General features: G+C 51.6%; 5 protein-coding genes across 5 annotated transcripts; 3 read left to right on the top strand and 2 right to left on the bottom strand.

Annotated features, from left to right (window-relative positions):
* The first annotated feature begins 11 nt into the window (after positions 1-11).
* On the top strand, positions 12-2,416 carry LOC4815653 (transcription factor grauzone). The gene is made up of 4 exons (XM_001355524.4): positions 12-252; positions 309-1,396; positions 1,464-1,848; positions 1,965-2,416. The coding sequence occupies exons 1-4, from the start codon at positions 124-126 to the stop codon at positions 2,289-2,291; spliced, it is 1,929 nt and encodes a 642-aa protein (XP_001355560.3). The 5' UTR covers positions 12-123; the 3' UTR covers positions 2,292-2,416.
* e(y)2 (enhancer of yellow 2) lies at positions 2,354-2,934 on the bottom strand. Its single transcript, XM_001355525.4, has 2 exons — positions 2,798-2,934; positions 2,354-2,745 (listed from the first exon to the last, which is right to left on the bottom strand). The coding sequence occupies exon 2, from the start codon at positions 2,729-2,731 to the stop codon at positions 2,462-2,464; it is 270 nt and encodes an 89-aa protein (XP_001355561.3). The 5' UTR covers positions 2,732-2,745; positions 2,798-2,934; the 3' UTR covers positions 2,354-2,461.
* Positions 2,935-4,823, top strand: LOC4816019 (transcription factor grauzone). Its single transcript, XM_001355523.4, has 4 exons — positions 2,935-3,180; positions 3,250-3,872; positions 3,928-4,125; positions 4,188-4,823. The coding sequence occupies exons 1-4, from the start codon at positions 3,055-3,057 to the stop codon at positions 4,789-4,791; spliced, it is 1,551 nt and encodes a 516-aa protein (XP_001355559.3). The 5' UTR covers positions 2,935-3,054; the 3' UTR covers positions 4,792-4,823.
* Positions 4,824-5,762: 939 nt separating this feature from the next.
* On the top strand, positions 5,763-12,744 carry Polr2A (RNA polymerase II subunit RpII215). The gene is made up of 5 exons (XM_015185751.2): positions 5,763-5,849; positions 5,926-6,159; positions 6,415-8,658; positions 8,752-10,996; positions 11,095-12,744. The coding sequence occupies exons 2-5, from the start codon at positions 6,079-6,081 to the stop codon at positions 12,192-12,194; spliced, it is 5,670 nt and encodes a 1,889-aa protein (XP_015041237.1). The 5' UTR covers positions 5,763-5,849; positions 5,926-6,078; the 3' UTR covers positions 12,195-12,744.
* Positions 12,745-14,055: 1,311 nt separating this feature from the next.
* On the bottom strand, positions 14,056-17,875 carry BoYb (Brother of Yb). Its single transcript, XM_002133666.3, has 2 exons — positions 14,382-17,875; positions 14,056-14,311 (listed from the first exon to the last, which is right to left on the bottom strand). Exon 1 carries the CDS (start codon positions 17,750-17,752, stop codon positions 14,390-14,392), a length of 3,363 nt encoding a protein of 1,120 aa, XP_002133702.3. The 5' UTR covers positions 17,753-17,875; the 3' UTR covers positions 14,056-14,311; positions 14,382-14,389.
* Between the last annotated feature and the right edge of the window lie 21 nt (positions 17,876-17,896).

The following is a 17,896-nucleotide window of genomic DNA, read 5'->3' as shown; positions in this document are numbered from 1 at the left end:
TTAGCTATTTGTGTTAGCGGAAGATCTGAGACAGTCGATCAGGCAACGCTTTGCAGCATCACAGCAACGACCTGTAAACAGCTGCGCTGCTGTCGTGCATTTAAACGAAATTTGGTTAATGAGATGATGATATGTCGACTCTGCCTGGAGGATACAGAGCACAGTGTGCCCATCTTCGAACAGGATGGGGAAGCAGTGCATCAAACGATGCAGCAGCTGGCGGAACTGATCGAGAAGCATCTTCAGTTGGTGGTCAGTAGATTTAGGTTTTAAATTGGAAGCATTTACTCACACCGCTCAATTCCCAGCTTGTGGCCAATGATGCGGTATCCACTTGCCTGTGCGCCACATGCTGGCAGCAGCTGTCCAGCTTCGAGCAGTTTTGCTGCATGGTGGCGGACAAACAACGCGCATTGCAGCTTAAGATCGAGGTCTCTGATCCAGAGCCGGAACCAGGTCTTATCGTGTGGAATACAGAGTCGCCTATCGAGTCGAAGATCGATTTCGATGGCGGTGATATTAAGGACCACATTTTGTGTGAGCCCGTCATCGACGCATTGGCCGCCAGAGACGATAAGGATGATGATAGTGATGATGGCGACCGATTCGAGACGGACTTCGAGCCCAACGCCATCGAGCCAGATCCTGTGAAACGTAAAAATCCAGGTAGGGGCAGGCCCCGTAAAACACTCCAGAAGAATTCCCAGCTCATCAAAAAGAAATACGAGAAGCACAAACAGACGAAGGCGGACCTCACTGGACTCACACTCCGCGAATCCCGAGCACGTGCCCGCGATCTTAGACGTAAACCTGAGGCTGTATCATCAGGCAACGACTCGACAACTCCGGACCCGGAGTACACTCCCAGCGTGCCGACCCGTGCCAGTGGAAATCGTGGCCGTCCCAAGACTATAACTAAGTGCAAGAGAAAGCATCCAACTGTTGAGGTAGAAGCTGAAACTGAACCTTCTGTAAAGCGTAACAGCATCAAGGAGATGGACGACTTTATAGCGGCCAATGTGAAGCTCGATTGTTGCCTGTGCGCGGCGCCCCTTTCGGACTTCAACGATCTGAAGCGACACTTTCGAGTGGAGCACAATATCCTGGGATACGTAAAGTGCTGCAACAATCGGTATAAGAAGCGCACTCTGTACGTGGACCACCTACACTGCCACAAGGACCCGCAGTACTTCAGTTGTCAGCCCTGCCGCAAGAACTTCCTGAATCGCAACAGCCAGGTCATGCACATGCTGCGCTTCCACTCCGAACAGCAGGAGCTGGTGCATCAGTGCTCCATCTGCGAGGCACGATTTGCCAAGAAATTCCTTCTGACTATGCATCTGAAGGGTCACAAGGGCACCGAGCGTCCCGAGGTCTGCGACACCTGTGGCAAGACGTGAGTGGTTGAGTGGGGGGTCATGGTAACAAAATAGCAGTCGTTTAATTCGATTTAATCCTTACAGATTCCGCACCAAATTTGAGCTGAGCGCCCACGTGAAGCGAATGCACGCGGCGGACTTCACCCCGATCATCTGTGACATCTGTGGCACGCATTTCCGTTCAAAGGCCAACTTTCTCATCCACAAGAAGGCACTCCATCCGGATGGGCCCGTGGCGGAGGTGCAGTGTACTCTGTGCGGCCGCTGGCTACGGGACGAGCGGAGTCTCCGCAAGCATCTGGCACGACACGATGATCGCGACAATCAGAATAAGTATCGCTGTTCCCTCTGCAACGCGGAGAAGTCCTCTCGTGCCGCACTCAGCAGCCACATGAGGTATCATCACTCCGCCAAGCGGCACAAGTGCAGCCTCTGCGACAAGGAGTTTAAACTGCCTCGCGCCCTCGTTGTGAGTACTGTTATCCCCTGTATCCTACACTCTGTACAGTGTACTCTGTACTCCCTTTCTTGTTAGTGGAATCATCGTCTTTAATTGTACCCAATCCGATCTGATCTATTCCTTAGGAACACATGGCCACGCACACCGGAATCGATCTGTACTCGTGTCAGTTCTGCACTCGCACATTCAAGTCGCACGCCAACATGCACAACCACAAAAAGAAGATGCATCCAAACGAGTGGGTGCGCAAGTACTCCCAGCCCACAACAATTTCCGCCTTGGGTTCCTCCTCAGGCCATCTCTCCAGTACAGAGGCGGAGGCGGGGTCAGAGACTGTGGCCGTTGCTGGGGTGAATCTTCCGGCGCCAGCCGCCAACTTAATGGATGACCCATCCGTTGGAGAGACCTTTGAGCTGCTCAGCAACAGCTCCGCATGCCCCACGCTCGACTGAAACCATTCCGCGTCCTGGCCCTATCTTAATCCCAGGGAATGAAATGTGTCTGGTTGTGCGTGTGTGTGTGTATAATCAATATATATATTGTATAAAATTACAAAATAAAATTCTAAAATTGAAAATAGTGTCTAAGGGATTTGCGTGCGGGATATTGCTAGCACTAAGTGTCAAGCCTCCTCGGGATCGATGTCATCAGCCTCGTTTTCGTCAAAAATGGTTCGAATCTTGATCAGGAGCTCCTTCTTGACGGCATCGGGGACGAGGGATCGGGCCCTGGGCGTCACCTCCGTAACCAGCTGCTCGACGGTGAAGCTACTGATGGCCCCCTTCTCCTGCAGGATGCTGCGACATAGCAGTCGTACTTCGTCTCGCCAGCCGCATTCGGTGAGACGACTACTGAGCAGGTCTTTTATCTTTACTCGGTCGCCAGACATCATGGTAAACTTATCAACTGCGTTAAAAATGGTCATCGATATGTTAAATCTAACATTTAATAGTTTTACTTGTGGACTAGGCTGTTTTTCTTTCCGGTCGGGCTCTTGTCTGTGTGTCTCTTAGAGATGTTTTTCTGGCCTTTTTTCCACTTGCTTGATGGCGAAGAATGCCCACGACCTGACTGAAGAAATCTAGCTATTTCTTGCAGCCGACACTGTGCGCAACACTGTCAAACCACCGCGGTCCGGCAACACCGCACACACATCGCGTAAACAGATTTTGCCTTGCACTTAATTTAATTAAATTGTTACTTCACATTTATGAAATGATATGCCGACTTTGTCTCGAAGATGCCCAGCACAGTGTCCCCATCTTTGACTGCGACGACAGCCTAATGCAGCCATCGCTGTCCAACCTGGCCGAATTGATAGAGAAACACCTGCAGTTGGTTGTGAGTACAAAAATTGGATTCAAAAATTCGAGACAAGACACGATTGAATTTTGATTGTCCGTCCATTAGCTGATGCCCAACGATGCCGTGTCCAAGTGCCTGTGCACCAAATGCTGGCAGCAGCTGGCCGACTTTGAGCAGTTCTGCGCCATGGTGATGAAGAAACAGCTGGGGCTGCCGCTGAAGCAGGAGCCTTTCTCGGATGACGACGAGGACACCAAGGCACAGATATTGTGCGAGCCAGAGATAGATGTGAGCCCCTCAGCCGATACAAACGAATACAATGAGATCGACATAGACACGAAACCACTGCCAAGCAGTGGCAGGACGACGACCAGGCGAAGGGTTCGCCTACCATCGCCCATACGCCGCAGCATGCGTCCCCGCGCCGCCCAGAAGGCCAGGCCATTAAAAGCGAAGGCGAAACCGAAACCAAAGCATCAGATTGAGTCGGACCTGGACATCAGAAGCAGCAATAGCGGCGAAATGGATAGCTATATTGCGGCACACGGGCGCCTGGAATGCTGCCAGTGCGGCGGCGACTCTCAGTTTCAGAACTTTGCAGAGCTCAAGCGTCATTACCGGAGCGAGCATCAGACGGCCGGATATGTAGTGTGCTGTCAGAGGCGCTACAAGAAGCGTGCTCTTTACGTGGACCATCTGAGAATGCACAACAATCCCGATTACTTTAGGTGGGTAAGACACCGGCCATACTTGCTTCGCCACTCTCAGCTGAATCTCTTGCAGATGTAAGATTTGTGCAAAGCAGCTGGTCAGCAGAATCAGCTACGACGTCCACATGCTGCGGTTTCATTCCAACGAGGATGAGCTGAGCTTCGCCTGCGACAAGTGTTCAAAGCGGTTCTCAAAGCAGTTCCTGCTGACCATCCACGCCCGTGTCCACCAACAGGAGCGCACTGAAAAGTGCAAGCACTGCGACAGATCGTAAGTGACGTGACTGCGCCGGCACATGACCACGAGCCGTAATATGTTCATCGCTCCCACAGATTCCGCACTGCTGTAGATCTGCGCCTTCACATGCGTCGCACACACGATCCCACCTTTGTGCCCTTCATCTGCGACTCCTGCGGCTCCAAGTTCAAGACGAAGCAAAATCTCTTGGTGCACAAGCGCACCGTACACCGTGAAGGCTCACAGCTACCGGAGGTGCAGTGTCAGGAGTGCCAGACCTGGCTGAGCGACGAGAACAGTCTGCGTAAGCACATGTACATGCATCGCGATGCGGCGTCTACGCGTGAATGGAAGTGCGGACAGTGCGGCCTGGTGAAGGACTCGCGCGCCAAGCTTGCGGCCCACATTCGGTACCATCATCCGAAGGAGTATCACAAGTGCACACACTGCGGGAAGGAGTTCAAGAGCAGTCGCGGCCTTGAGGAGCACACGGCCACACACACCGGCCAGGACCTGTACGAGTGTGCCTTCTGTGAGCGCACCTTCAAGAATTCGGGCAACATGCACAAGCACCGGCGGCAGATGCATGCCCCCCAGGTTGCCGCACTGCAGCAGCAGAAAAAGGTACGTCCGAGCAAGCGGAAAGAGAAGGGCTCCCTGATGCTCTTGGATGAAGGGGATAACGAAATAAATGACTGATCGATTCCAAAATAAATTACACTTTAAATGAATGGTTAGACACACTTTCCCTTCCCCCTCGGCCTCACTCACCCATCGAGAGCGTTAGATATTACTTGTTGTGGGGTATTGATTTACTCTTTAGGATAAAGATCCGGTCAAGACCCTATTGGAGGAACATCGCAACATCAGTTGGCTGTAGAATTGGAATTGGTTTTTAAAATTAAATGATCGCTCCCGTACACGTAGACCTGCCTGCCAACCAATATCTGACGCATCTTGCCATCGTCTCTTGGTTAAGGATAAGCGCCATCGCATGTTTGACTGCCTATGATGGTTTGCAGTTCGGATCAGTCTATCTTAGCGCGCTGCACAGGATTTTCCTTTCTACCAAGAATTGGTACAGAATCAGGATTTATATACAAGAAACTAATCAAATGCATGAATAGGCAAAAGAAATGCAATCTAAGACAATTCATCAATCGTATAAAATTATGTGGGCATGGCTAAATGTGCTATATAGCAAGTAATATTCGACGGAAGATCAAAAACGAGGAATATGTAAAATAGAACTTGAATTCGTCAGTATATTTACGGTACATTTTTTAAATGAGACGGTATATTTTTAAATATTTCTGTGGGACGGTATATTTTAACGATAAGTCCGCGGTCACACTGCTGTCGATAGTTTTTCGAAAAATATCGACAGTGCAATCAATAGTTCTTCACCAAACATCGCGGACATTTAATATTAATTTTATTTTCAATGTTATATAGAAATCCAATAAATGCAAGTATTTCGAATAGGCCAATCATGTATAGAATTGATTCATCAAGCGTACAAAATTGAGTGGGCATGGCCAAATCTTCCATATAGATAGTATTATTCAACGGAAGAAAGAAAACAAGGAATATGTAAATAGAACTTGAATTCGTCAGTATATTACGGTATATTTTCTAAATGAGACGGTATGTTTCGGTATATTTCTGAGGGCTGGTCACACTATCATCACGAAAAACGCGGACACCGTACGCCCCAAGCGAAAATATTGAAAATATTGATGAAAACCGCCTAAAACGTAAATATAAAGATGCAATAGACTCTAAAACAGTAGCAGGCACTAAAATTGTTTCCTTTACGGTTTGTTTTCAAAGTGCGTTACCTTTTGTTTCTCCCGTGTGCAAAACCGACTTCTGCCCTTCCAGTGGCAGTGGGAGAAGAAGAAAAAGTCTGACGACGACGCGCAGCAGGCCACTGCTTGAACTCTCGCAGGCTAGCCTGGCCCAATCCATTGCCCAGTGGCCACGATGAGCACCACCACCGACTCGAAGGCGCCCCTGCGCCAGGTGAAGCGTGTACAGTTTGGAATTTTATCACCTGATGAAATTGTAAGTGCCATTTCTCCAAATGTCTGCGACGCCATGTTGAAAAATGATCAAATTTCCAAAAATCACCTTCACCATATGCAAAAATAATATTTAGTTAGGAATATCCTAAGGTTAAATGGTGGGGGTTTTCGTTAGATTTTTGTGTGGCCAATTCACGCGAATATAATAATTTCAGTCGAGTCAGTTTGGGTCTCGTCTCTTATCCAGCCAGAATGTATGTTTAATCTTTCATTGTTCTCGCTTGACGTGTTCCAGCGCCGTATGTCCGTTACCGAGGGTGGCGTCCAGTTCGCCGAGACGATGGAAGGTGGCCGTCCAAAGCTAGGCGGCCTCATGGATCCCCGACAAGGTGTGATTGATAGGACATCCCGATGCCAGACCTGCGCCGGCAACATGACCGAGTGTCCGGGCCACTTTGGACACATAGATCTGGCTAAACCGGTATTCCACATCGGCTTCATCACCAAAACCATCAAAATTCTGCGCTGCGTTTGCTTCTACTGCTCCAAGATGTTGGTCTCGCCGCATAATCCGAAAATCAAGGAGATTGTTGTGAAATCGAAGGGTCAGCCACGCAAGCGTCTGGCCTATGTCTATGATCTATGCAAGGGCAAGACTATTTGCGAGGGTGGCGAGGACATGGACTTGACCAAGGACAACCAACAGCCGGATCCGAACAAAAAGCCAGGCCACGGCGGTTGTGGCCACTACCAGCCCTCGATACGCAGAACGGGCCTAGACTTGTCCGCCGAGTGGAAGCACCCGAACGAGGATTCACAGGAAAAGAAGATTGTCGTTTCGGCAGAGCGCGTGTGGGAGATCTTGAAACACATAACCGACGAGGAGTGCTTTATTCTGGGCATGGACCCGAAATACGCACGCCCCGACTGGATGATTGTCACCGTGCTACCCGTTCCACCACTGGCCGTGCGTCCGGCTGTGGTGATGTTCGGGGCGGCAAAGAACCAGGACGATTTGACTCACAAGCTGTCGGACATCATCAAGGCCAACAATGAGCTGCGCAAGAACGAGGCCAGCGGAGCGGCGGCCCACGTTATACAGGAGAACATAAAGATGCTGCAGTTCCATGTGGCCACGCTGGTGGACAACGATATGCCGGGCATGCCCAGGGCCATGCAGAAGTCGGGCAAGCCCCTGAAGGCGATCAAGGCCCGCCTCAAGGGCAAGGAGGGTCGCATCCGTGGCAACTTGATGGGAAAACGTGTCGACTTCTCAGCCCGTACCGTCATCACACCGGATCCCAATTTGCGCATCGATCAGGTCGGAGTGCCACGTTCGATAGCCCAGAATCTGACGTTCCCCGAGCTGGTGACCCCATTCAATATTGATCGGATGCAGGAGCTGGTGCGTCGCGGCAACTCGCAGTATCCGGGCGCCAAGTACATTGTCCGCGACAATGGGGAGCGCATCGATCTGCGTTTCCATCCCAAGTCGTCGGACCTCCATCTGCAGTGCGGCTACAAGGTGGAGAGGCATCTGCGCGACGACGATCTTGTGATCTTCAATCGCCAGCCCACGCTCCACAAGATGAGTATGATGGGGCATCGTGTGAAGGTTCTGCCCTGGTCCACGTTCCGAATGAACCTCTCCTGCACATCGCCCTACAATGCTGATTTCGATGGCGACGAGATGAACCTCCATGTGCCGCAGTCAATGGAGACGCGCGCCGAGGTGGAGAACATTCACATCACACCGCGACAGATAATCACGCCGCAGGCGAATAAGCCGGTCATGGGCATTGTGCAGGACACTCTCACCGCCGTGCGAAAGATGACCAAGCGCGATGTGTTCATCACGCGCGAGCAGGTGATGAATCTGCTGATGTTTCTGCCCACGTGGGATGGCAAAATGCCGCAGCCGTGCATCCTCAAGCCGCGTCCGTTGTGGACGGGCAAGCAGATATTTTCTTTGATCATACCGGGCAACGTTAACATGATCCGCACCCACTCCACGCATCCCGATGAGGAGGACGATGGTCCCTACAAGTGGATCTCGCCCGGCGACACCAAGGTAATGGTGGAGCACGGCGACCTCATCATGGGCATACTCTGCAAGAAGACGCTGGGCACATCGGCGGGCTCTCTGCTGCACATCTGTTTCCTAGAGCTGGGCCACGAGATAGCCGGACGCTTCTACGGCAACATTCAGACGGTGATCAACAACTGGCTGCTGCTCGAGGGCCACAGCATCGGCATTGGCGACACCATTGCCGATCCGCAGACCTACAATGAAATTCAGATGGCCATCAAGAAGGCCAAGGACGATGTCATCAATGTTATCCAGAAGGCCCACAACATGGAACTGGAACCGACGCCCGGCAACACGCTGCGTCAGACCTTCGAGAACAAGGTGAATCGCATCCTGAACGATGCTCGTGACAAGACCGGTGGCTCCGCGAAGAAGTCCCTTACCGAATACAACAATCTAAAGGCCATGGTGGTGTCCGGCTCCAAGGGCTCCAACATTAACATTTCTCAGGTAAAGTTTCGCTCACTTGTGCACCTTCCTCTCCTCTCTTCAGAAGTGGGCACCTAATCGAGCTTTGTCGTTGTCTTGTTTGGTTGTTTCCAGGTCATTGCTTGCGTGGGACAACAGAATGTGGAGGGCAAGCGTATCCCGTACGGATTCCGTAAGCGCACACTGCCGCATTTCATCAAGGACGATTATGGTCCCGAGTCGCGCGGCTTTGTGGAGAACTCGTATCTAGCCGGACTGACGCCGTCAGAGTTCTACTTCCATGCTATGGGCGGTCGTGAGGGTCTCATCGATACGGCGGTGAAAACAGCCGAAACCGGCTACATCCAGCGACGTCTGATCAAGGCTATGGAGTCGGTGATGGTCAACTACGATGGCACCGTGCGCAACTCTGTGGGCCAGCTGATCCAGCTGCGCTACGGAGAGGATGGCCTCTGCGGCGAGCTGGTCGAGTTCCAGAACATGCCGACGGTGAAACTCTCCAACAAGGCGTTCGAGAAGCGCTTCAAGTTCGACTGGTCGAACGAGCGATACATGCGCAAGGTCTTCACGGACGAGGTGATCAAGGAGATGACCGACAGCAGCGAGGCCATACAGGATCTCGAATCGGAGTGGGACCACCTGATGCAGGATCGCGACCATTTGCGACAGATCTTCCCCAACGGCGATTCGAAGGTGGTGCTGCCCTGCAATCTGCAGCGCATGATCTGGAATGTACAGAAGATATTCCACATTAACAAGCGCCTGCCCACAGACCTCTCGCCCATGCGGGTGATCAAGGGCGTGAAGACCCTGCTGGAGCGGTGTGTAATCGTGACTGGCGCCGACCGGATATCAAAGCAGGCCAACGAGAATGCCACGTTGCTGTTCCAGTGCCTAATCCGGTCCACGCTGTGCACCAAATACGTGTCCGAGGAGTTTCGCCTCTCCACAGAGGCCTTTGAGTGGCTGATCGGTGAGATCGAGACGCGGTTCCAGCAGGCCCAGGCGAATCCTGGCGAGATGGTTGGCGCCTTGGCCGCCCAGAGTTTGGGCGAACCGGCCACCCAGATGACACTCAACACGTTCCATTTCGCTGGTGTGTCCTCGAAGAACGTGACACTGGGCGTGCCTCGACTCAAGGAGATTATCAACATCTCAAAGAAACCGAAGGCCCCGTCACTGACGGTCTTCCTGACGGGCGGAGCCGCCCGTGATGCCGAGAAGGCCAAGAACGTGCTCTGCCGCCTGGAGCACACAACGCTGCGCAAGGTGACGGCCAATACGGCCATCTACTACGATCCGGATCCACAGCGTACGGTGATATCGGAGGATCAGGAGTTTGTGAATGTCTACTACGAAATGCCCGATTTCGATCCGACACGAATCTCGCCCTGGCTGCTGCGCATCGAGCTCGACCGCAAACGAATGACGGACAAGAAGCTGACCATGGAGCAGATCGCCGAGAAGATCAATGTGGGCTTTGGCGAGGATCTCAACTGCATCTTCAACGATGACAATGCGGACAAGCTGGTCCTGCGCATCCGGATCATGAACAACGAAGAGAACAAGTTCCAAGACGAGGACGAGGCCGTCGACAAGATGGAAGATGACATGTTCCTGCGCTGCATCGAGGCCAATATGCTGTCGGATATGACGCTGCAGGGCATCGAGGCCATTGGCAAGGTCTATATGCATCTGCCGCAAACGGACAGCAAGAAACGGATCGTCATCACCGAAACGGGCGAGTTTAAGGCCATCGGCGAGTGGTTGCTCGAGACGGACGGCACATCCATGATGAAGGTCCTCTCCGAGCGGGACGTCGACCCCATTCGCACCTCCTCCAATGACATTTGCGAGATCTTCCAGGTGCTGGGCATCGAGGCGGTGCGAAAGTCCGTCGAGAAGGAGATGAACGCGGTGCTGCAGTTCTACGGCCTGTACGTGAACTACCGCCATTTGGCTCTGCTGTGCGACGTGATGACCGCCAAGGGCCATCTGATGGCCATCACCCGTCACGGCATCAACAGACAGGACACCGGCGCCCTCATGCGCTGCTCCTTCGAGGAGACTGTGGACGTGCTCATGGATGCGGCTGCCCACGCAGAAACGGATCCCATGCGTGGCGTATCCGAGAACATAATCATGGGCCAACTGCCCAAGATGGGCACTGGCTGCTTCGATCTGCTGCTGGACGCCGAGAAGTGTCGCTTCGGCATCGAGATACCCAACACCCTGGGAAGCAGCATGCTGGGCGGCACGGCCATGTTCATTGGCGGTGGCTCTACGCCGAGCATGACGCCTCCGATGACGCCGTGGGTGAACTGCAATACGCCACGCTACTTCTCGCCACCAGGTCATGGTAAGTCACGATCACGTCGGCTATGGCTATGGCCGTCTCTGTCTATCATCTGTGTATCTTTCTCGCTTCAATTCGATATTCTTTATTTTGTTTTGCAGTGAGCGCCATGACACCGGGAGGACCTAGTTTTTCGCCATCGGCCGCCTCGGACGCGTCTGGTATGTCTCCGAGCTGGTCGCCAGCACATCCGGGCTCCTCGCCCAGCTCTCCGGCACCCTCGATGTCCCCGTACTACCCGGCTTCGCCCAGCGTGTCGCCATCGTACTCGCCGACAAGTCCCAACTACACGGCCTCGTCGCCCGGTGGGGCATCGCCTAACTACTCGCCCTCCAGTCCCAACTATTCGCCGACATCGCCGCTATATGCAGCGGCCAGTCCACGGTATGCCTCCACCACACCCAACTTTAATCCGCAGTCGACGGGCTACTCGCCATCGGCGTCGGGGTACTCGCCGACATCGCCGGTATATTCGCCCACATCCAACTTCCCGTCGAGTCCGTCGTTTGCGGGCAGCGGCAGCAACATGTACTCACCGGGCAATGCCTACTCGCCCAGTTCCACCAACTATTCTCCGAACTCCCCCTCATACTCACCGACATCACCCTCGTACTCCCCATCGAGTCCCTCGTACTCGCCCACGTCACCTTGCTATTCACCAACATCGCCTTCGTATTCGCCCACTTCACCCAACTATACGCCAGCGACGCCCTCGTATTCGCCCACATCGCCAAACTACTCGGCCTCGCCCCACTACTCGCCGGCATCGCCGGCCTACTCCCAGACAGGGGCCAAGTACTCCCCGACGTCTCCGACCTATTCGCCGCCTTCGCCCTCGTACGATGGCTCTCCAGGATCGCCACAATACACGCCCGGCTCGCCGCAATATTCACCGGCCTCCCCCAAGTACTCGCCCACATCGCCCCTGTACTCGCCCAGTTCCCCGCAGCACTCGCCGTCGAACCAGTACAGTCCCACTGGATCCACGTATTCGGCCACCAGTCCACGGTACTCGCCCAATATGTCCATCTACTCGCCGAGCAGCACCAAATACTCGCCGACATCGCCCACGTACACGCCCACGGCACGCAACTATTCACCCACATCGCCCATGTACTCGCCGACAGCGCCATCGCACTATAGTCCCACGAGTCCAGCGTACTCGCCCAGCAGTCCCACGTTCGAGGAGAGCGACGACTGAGCCGCGGGGAACCCTGAAGGAGGACCAGAGGCCGACACGGAGCATTAGCTTAAAAACAACTTTAATCGTTCAGATCAGAGCTGTGACGCCCAACCACCAGCCGACACGGAAACGAGAGTCCCCAAGAAGCACACTTAAAGAAATTACATTACAATATTTCGTGGCTCTTTTTATGTTTAGTAATAAGCTGAAACTACAACAACAACCGCAATTGCAATCGCAGCCGCAACAGCAACAGCAACTCTATAAAGACCCGATCCAAAAACGGGACGGGTCATGTTAACCGAATTATTATGTATGTATCCTTATTTTTTTAGCGCCACTCCGATTGTGTCAACGCACACGCGTGACACAAAACGTTTCGTAAACATAACATACAAAATACATTCTCATTTGAAGAGTGCAGCAGACAAGCGTCAACTATGTATTTGTACGAGTACATACGACATCCAAACATATATACGATTACGTGTAGATCTATGACGATCAATTGCTTAACTTAACAAAATTGTAAATTATGACAGAAACGTATTAAATATACAATAAAAACTTAGAGAACCGTTTTTTTTTAATTAAGAAACCGGTTCAAGGGCTGACTGAAAGTCCTCCCAGTGTTGATTCAAGCCAAGTGTTTGTGTCTGCGAAAATGGGCGAGTTGTTCCGTTCTATTATTGGTAAATACATGTATGTACGGTTTATTGTTATGTATTATGCGCAGTATAGCGGCCGAAAGCGATGTCAGTCGAAGACGAAGATTGCGAGGGCACACGAGTCGAATGGGAGCTAAAGCGCGAGAGCAGCCTAGAGGAGAGACTGGTGCTGTTAGAGGAAAGATATTGAACAATGTTTAGGTACGATGTCCAGTACAGTGCTAAGTGTCGAATTGAAGCGAAATTTGTGTCCCATTATAGAATACATGTGTATGTCGCTCAGGCTAAGACTGGAGCGGACAGCGGAGTATACAGAGTACATGCGCCCCTCAGCACAAGTGCCTGGATCTACACAGAGCCGTAGCAAGGGCCGCTGTACCCAATGCTCAGTCAGTATGTGTACTGCACGATGCGGAGTCTGTGATAGAGAGAGCGGGAGAATGATTAAGCGCGTGGAAGGAGGTTGTGTTGCCACAACCAATCTCAGTAGCTCCTTCCGGCTATTATAATGATCTAAACTAAATTCCGCATTCAGGTAGATATGGTCATTGTATATGATTCAGATTTGATGATTTTCTCGTATCTTCAAAATTGTAGATGCCACAAATGTTCGTGGATAACAGTCTGGATACAAAAAATTCTTTTTTGCTCTACCTCGTATAGTTGCTGAGATCTGGGCTCTCATTGGAACGGACGGAAAGCCATGGCTATATCGACTCGGCTGATGCTGATCAAGAATATATACATATATTCTATATGGGATAACGTAAATATCCCACAAAACGTATATAGATATCCTTCTAACCTTAGAGTTCCGGGGAAGTTCGATACTGATTTAAAATTATAAATAATGTATAATATAATTTTTATTTCAAGGCGTTGTTCCACTTCCACCATATGTATAATGATCTTTTGCAGCGGTCAGTAGGATTTTGTGGAAGACCCCACAAGGGGTTAGGGGGCTCTTAATTATAAGACAAATGATAGGTCATTATGCTACAACGAGAACATACGGCAACGCAAGCTCAGAGGTACCCGATCCGATCATTAGCCACTCAGAGGCTTAAGGGATTTCATTTAACCCTGAGTTTTGTTTTGTCTGCGAGTCAGTTTAACTCTAGCGAGATTAAGGCATTAGCTATCTATTCGAGAGGTTATATCTTATAGATTATGACCGAACATAGTTAGCTTGGAATAGGCACAGCAGTTCAGTAAAGATTTGTTCAATCAAGGGATTTATTAGGTCAAATACATATTGTTATCAATATGTTAATTATGGAATACATATATTCCTATGTGCATGCATACATTTGTCAAGTGGTAAAATAGGGTACAGTTTTCCAATTAGCATCACATTAATAAAATTTCAATTTCTTCCATAGAAGCTATCGCTTTCCTTGTTGCGTGGCTCGTTCTCTTCCTTGAGTCCCGCTCGCTCTCGCGATCCAAGGGCACGATTCTGCAATTCTAGAGGAAGCATGATACAAATATTATTAAAAGGTTTCAAGCTATTTACCAAATACGAGTATGCACAAACCTTAAACTTTAATCCATGTAGATCTTCCTGTAGTCATCGGGTCGCTCTACCCCATCCTCCGATTCTGACTCGGACACGCTTTCGTCGCTGCTTTCCGCCTTTGTGTATTTTTGAACCCCCCATCCATGCTCCCGCATCAACTGTTGGAGTTTGTTTTTGTTTCGCTGTTGCCACATCTCCTCGATCTCCCTCTTGTCGAAGTTGTTTTGGAAGAACTTTAAGTGGCCGAAATTAATGGGGTAGTAGCCTGGATTCATCTTTCGGAGCTCGATGTATACGGTGCGCCCATTCATGGAATGTTGTATGCCTTTGAAGGCCATGCATGTGTTTACAAAGAACTCGCAGGCTTCATAAGCTCCTGACCCGCTTGTAGGGGTGGCCTGGAAAAAAACCCCAGAGGTGTCTACCACTCGTGTCTGGTAGGACATTTTTTCATCTACCAGGGTCACCTGCAGATGGAGAGCTCTGAGGGTCTGGTAGTATTTGACATCGGGACGCGATGCGGGCTGCAGAACACGAGCAGCATTGTATGCTGAAACTTCTGTCGGAAAGTTGGCGGAAAGTTTCTCGCCCTTGATTTGTTGGCTTTTTTCTTGTTTCGACTTATCTTTACTGGGCTCATTGGAGCGCTGTACTGGGCCTTCAGTCAACATCTGATAGACATCGTTCGGAGCCGCCTTGCTTCCGGCCTTGTCTGCTTCCATTTCCATGTAGCCTTCCAGCGCGGCGCATCTCATAAAGCAGTCATAGAAATCGGAGATTGGGACCACCTTAAGATCCGAAGCTTCCGATTCTCCTGGCTGGTCCTGGCCAACAGGCATGACAGGGCTCTGCTTGGAATCGGCTTCTTCCTCGGAATCTGTGTCTTCCTGGCGTAGACGGTTCTCCGGGCCCGTCTTAGGCCCATGGTCCACTGGGTCCATGGCCGGCAGCTTAGAAGTGTCCTGCTTTGAGGGTGGGCTCTTGTCCATATCCTCGCCGATGTTCTCTTTGCTCACATTTGCCACCACACGGACTCCTTCGCATGAGTTCGGTTCCTTTTCCAGTTCTGGCGGATCTTGTGGGATCGGCGGCTCGTCCAGCTTGATGTGTTCCTCGAAGAATTTCAAAATCATCTGTTTGGTCCGGGCACAGCGCTTGCTCATCTTGGCCTCGATCTGTGCCTTGAGCAGGTTCAAGTGTTGGTTAAAAGTCTTCAGTGTCTTGAGGTAGACCATGGACACCATACATGTAGCGAAGATCGTGTGCGAAGTGGAGAACGCGACTTTGGCCTGGACGAAGTGGTCCTTGGGCGCGTTGTCCAGCCAGCCCTGAACCGTGTTCGCATCTCCGTCAGCCCAATAGCGATCACCCATGTGGTTGACCATTCCCAGCAGGCGCAGGTCCATGCACAATGGCGGCTTGCTGGCGTACTCATCGGGGCAGACATGGAGCGACGTGCACTTGGTCTCGAAGCAGCGAGTGCTAGAGTCCATAGCCTGGACCACCACCATGAGGTTCGATTGGACCAGATTTACATTCTCAATGGGTGGCACACTGAGCACCCGGACACGCTCGTAGAAAGATCTAGAATTCCTCTTCCACAGACACACGGCTTGGGGCAGCGGTGGCCAATAGCGTGGTAGTGGCTCCTCGAGCCTCAAATTCATCAGGGCCATCAAATTCCTGTTGAGATCTAAAGTGTGCCATTTACCCCCCAGGGGCTTGTGCTCGTAGGCGATCACACAGTAGTGTCCGGGGGAGTAGACGCGGAGCACTTGTACCTTGATGTCTCCCGAGCAGGGTACGTAGGATGGACGGCGATCTGATCTGTGCAGATAATGACGTTGCCCGCAATTGGTGTACCAACAGTCGCCGTGACCCAAGATCTCTCCGCAAATCGGCTTCACAATGCCTTTCATTGAGTTTATCTCCTGGCGGATGCGAGCAGCCATCGCCACAATATTGGGCTCCAGCTTCTGGCGAGCCTGCACGAGGTCGACCAAACGGGGCAGCTGCCTGTCGTTCCCCTCATCCAAAAGGACAAGCGAAAACAGGATACTCTCATCAGTTGCGGTTGCTTTTGCCGTTGGGGACGCGGATAGGGAGTGTGCCTTGGCACGTGTTAGCACATTGGGCACATTGTCAGACAGGAACATGTGGCGATTCTTGAATTTGGTCAATGAGGAACTCATGCTGTAGTGGATTATGGTGTACGCATTGCGTATTTTCAGCTCGGGACAGTTTTCGGTGCAGACAAAAACACTGCCTCTACTGGTGCACGTCCAGTGGCTTACCTTTTCGAGTAGCGCCAGATCCGCGTTCTGGTAGTAGGCCAGACAGTCGTACTCGAAATCCTTTAAGGCTCCGACCAGCAGGGCCATTTCCAGATCCCCATCGCAGAAGATGATGGTGCGATATTTCTCCGGCGGACGCTGACGAAGCAGTTTCACGACCGCACCGACCTTGTCCTCCTTCTTGCCAATATTGACCGACAAACGCATCCCGCCATAATGAGCAGCTTCCAGAAAATCGCCAAAGATCAGGCAAGGGTGTTGATTGAACCGCTGCACCTGGGCAAACAGGGATGGAGTGAAATGTTGGGAAACCATCACCACCTGCGGACGGGGACAGTGATTGGTGCCTTTGCGCATTGGCGTATTGCTCTTGGCCATGCTCGGAATATACTGCATGGCCAACTCCAGTTCCTCTTTCTGCATTAAATCCACGTCATCGAAGACCACTAGCTGTAGCAGATTAAGCTTTAGCAGGCCCGCTCCTTGCTTGCACGCTTTGGCAAATCGGGCGGGGGTGGCCACCAACACGCCTATTTCGTTGAGCCACGCACCCATGAAATCGGGAGTGCACTCCATGGGAACGGTCAACACTCTCGTCACAATGATCCCCACTTCATCCACGGACTCTTTCTTTGGCATTAGCGCATGGCATAAGGCGGCCACCTGCGCCAGTCGGTTTAAGTCTGGCACTATAATCAGGGCAATGGGTCCCATTCTGTGCGAGATATCCAGTAAATCAACCGCCACTTCTCTCTTGCGCCGATTCGCGGCCAGGATCGTGGTGACAACGTGGCAAACGGGCGGCACATATCCCATCGTGCGGCCGCTCCGTGGGGCACTCACAATAAGGACACCGTGACCCGGGCCCTTGAGAAGATGCGGCCAGGCATAGCTCTGTACCCGCAGCAGACGGTTCAAGCCGAGTTTTCTCATAATCGCCAGAATGTCCGGCAGAAATGTAACTTCTGCGAATGTGCGAAACGGTGTCACACTCACAGTGGCATGAGCCACAACATAATCAGAGCAATTCGCTCCTATAAGCGGATGGGTAGTATTCTCATAGTTACGCAACTTTTTTTTCTCGGTGTCTGACATTTTGTTGGGTCGATCGCTTTCGGGATGCCGCTCAATTGCTTCGATTTATTATGGTTCTTCCAATTAATTTTTGCAAAGATGGCGGAGCCGGCAAGAAGGAACTGCGTTAAGCTGGCTGCGCTGCAATCGACTTGGAAATCGATA

Source organism: Drosophila pseudoobscura, chromosome X (assembly GCF_009870125.1).
Source record: "Drosophila pseudoobscura strain MV-25-SWS-2005 chromosome X, UCI_Dpse_MV25, whole genome shotgun sequence".
Taxonomy (NCBI): domain Eukaryota; kingdom Metazoa; phylum Arthropoda; class Insecta; order Diptera; family Drosophilidae; genus Drosophila; species Drosophila pseudoobscura.
Note: the sequence above shows the minus strand (reverse complement) of the source record. Positions and strands in the feature narration are given on the sequence as shown.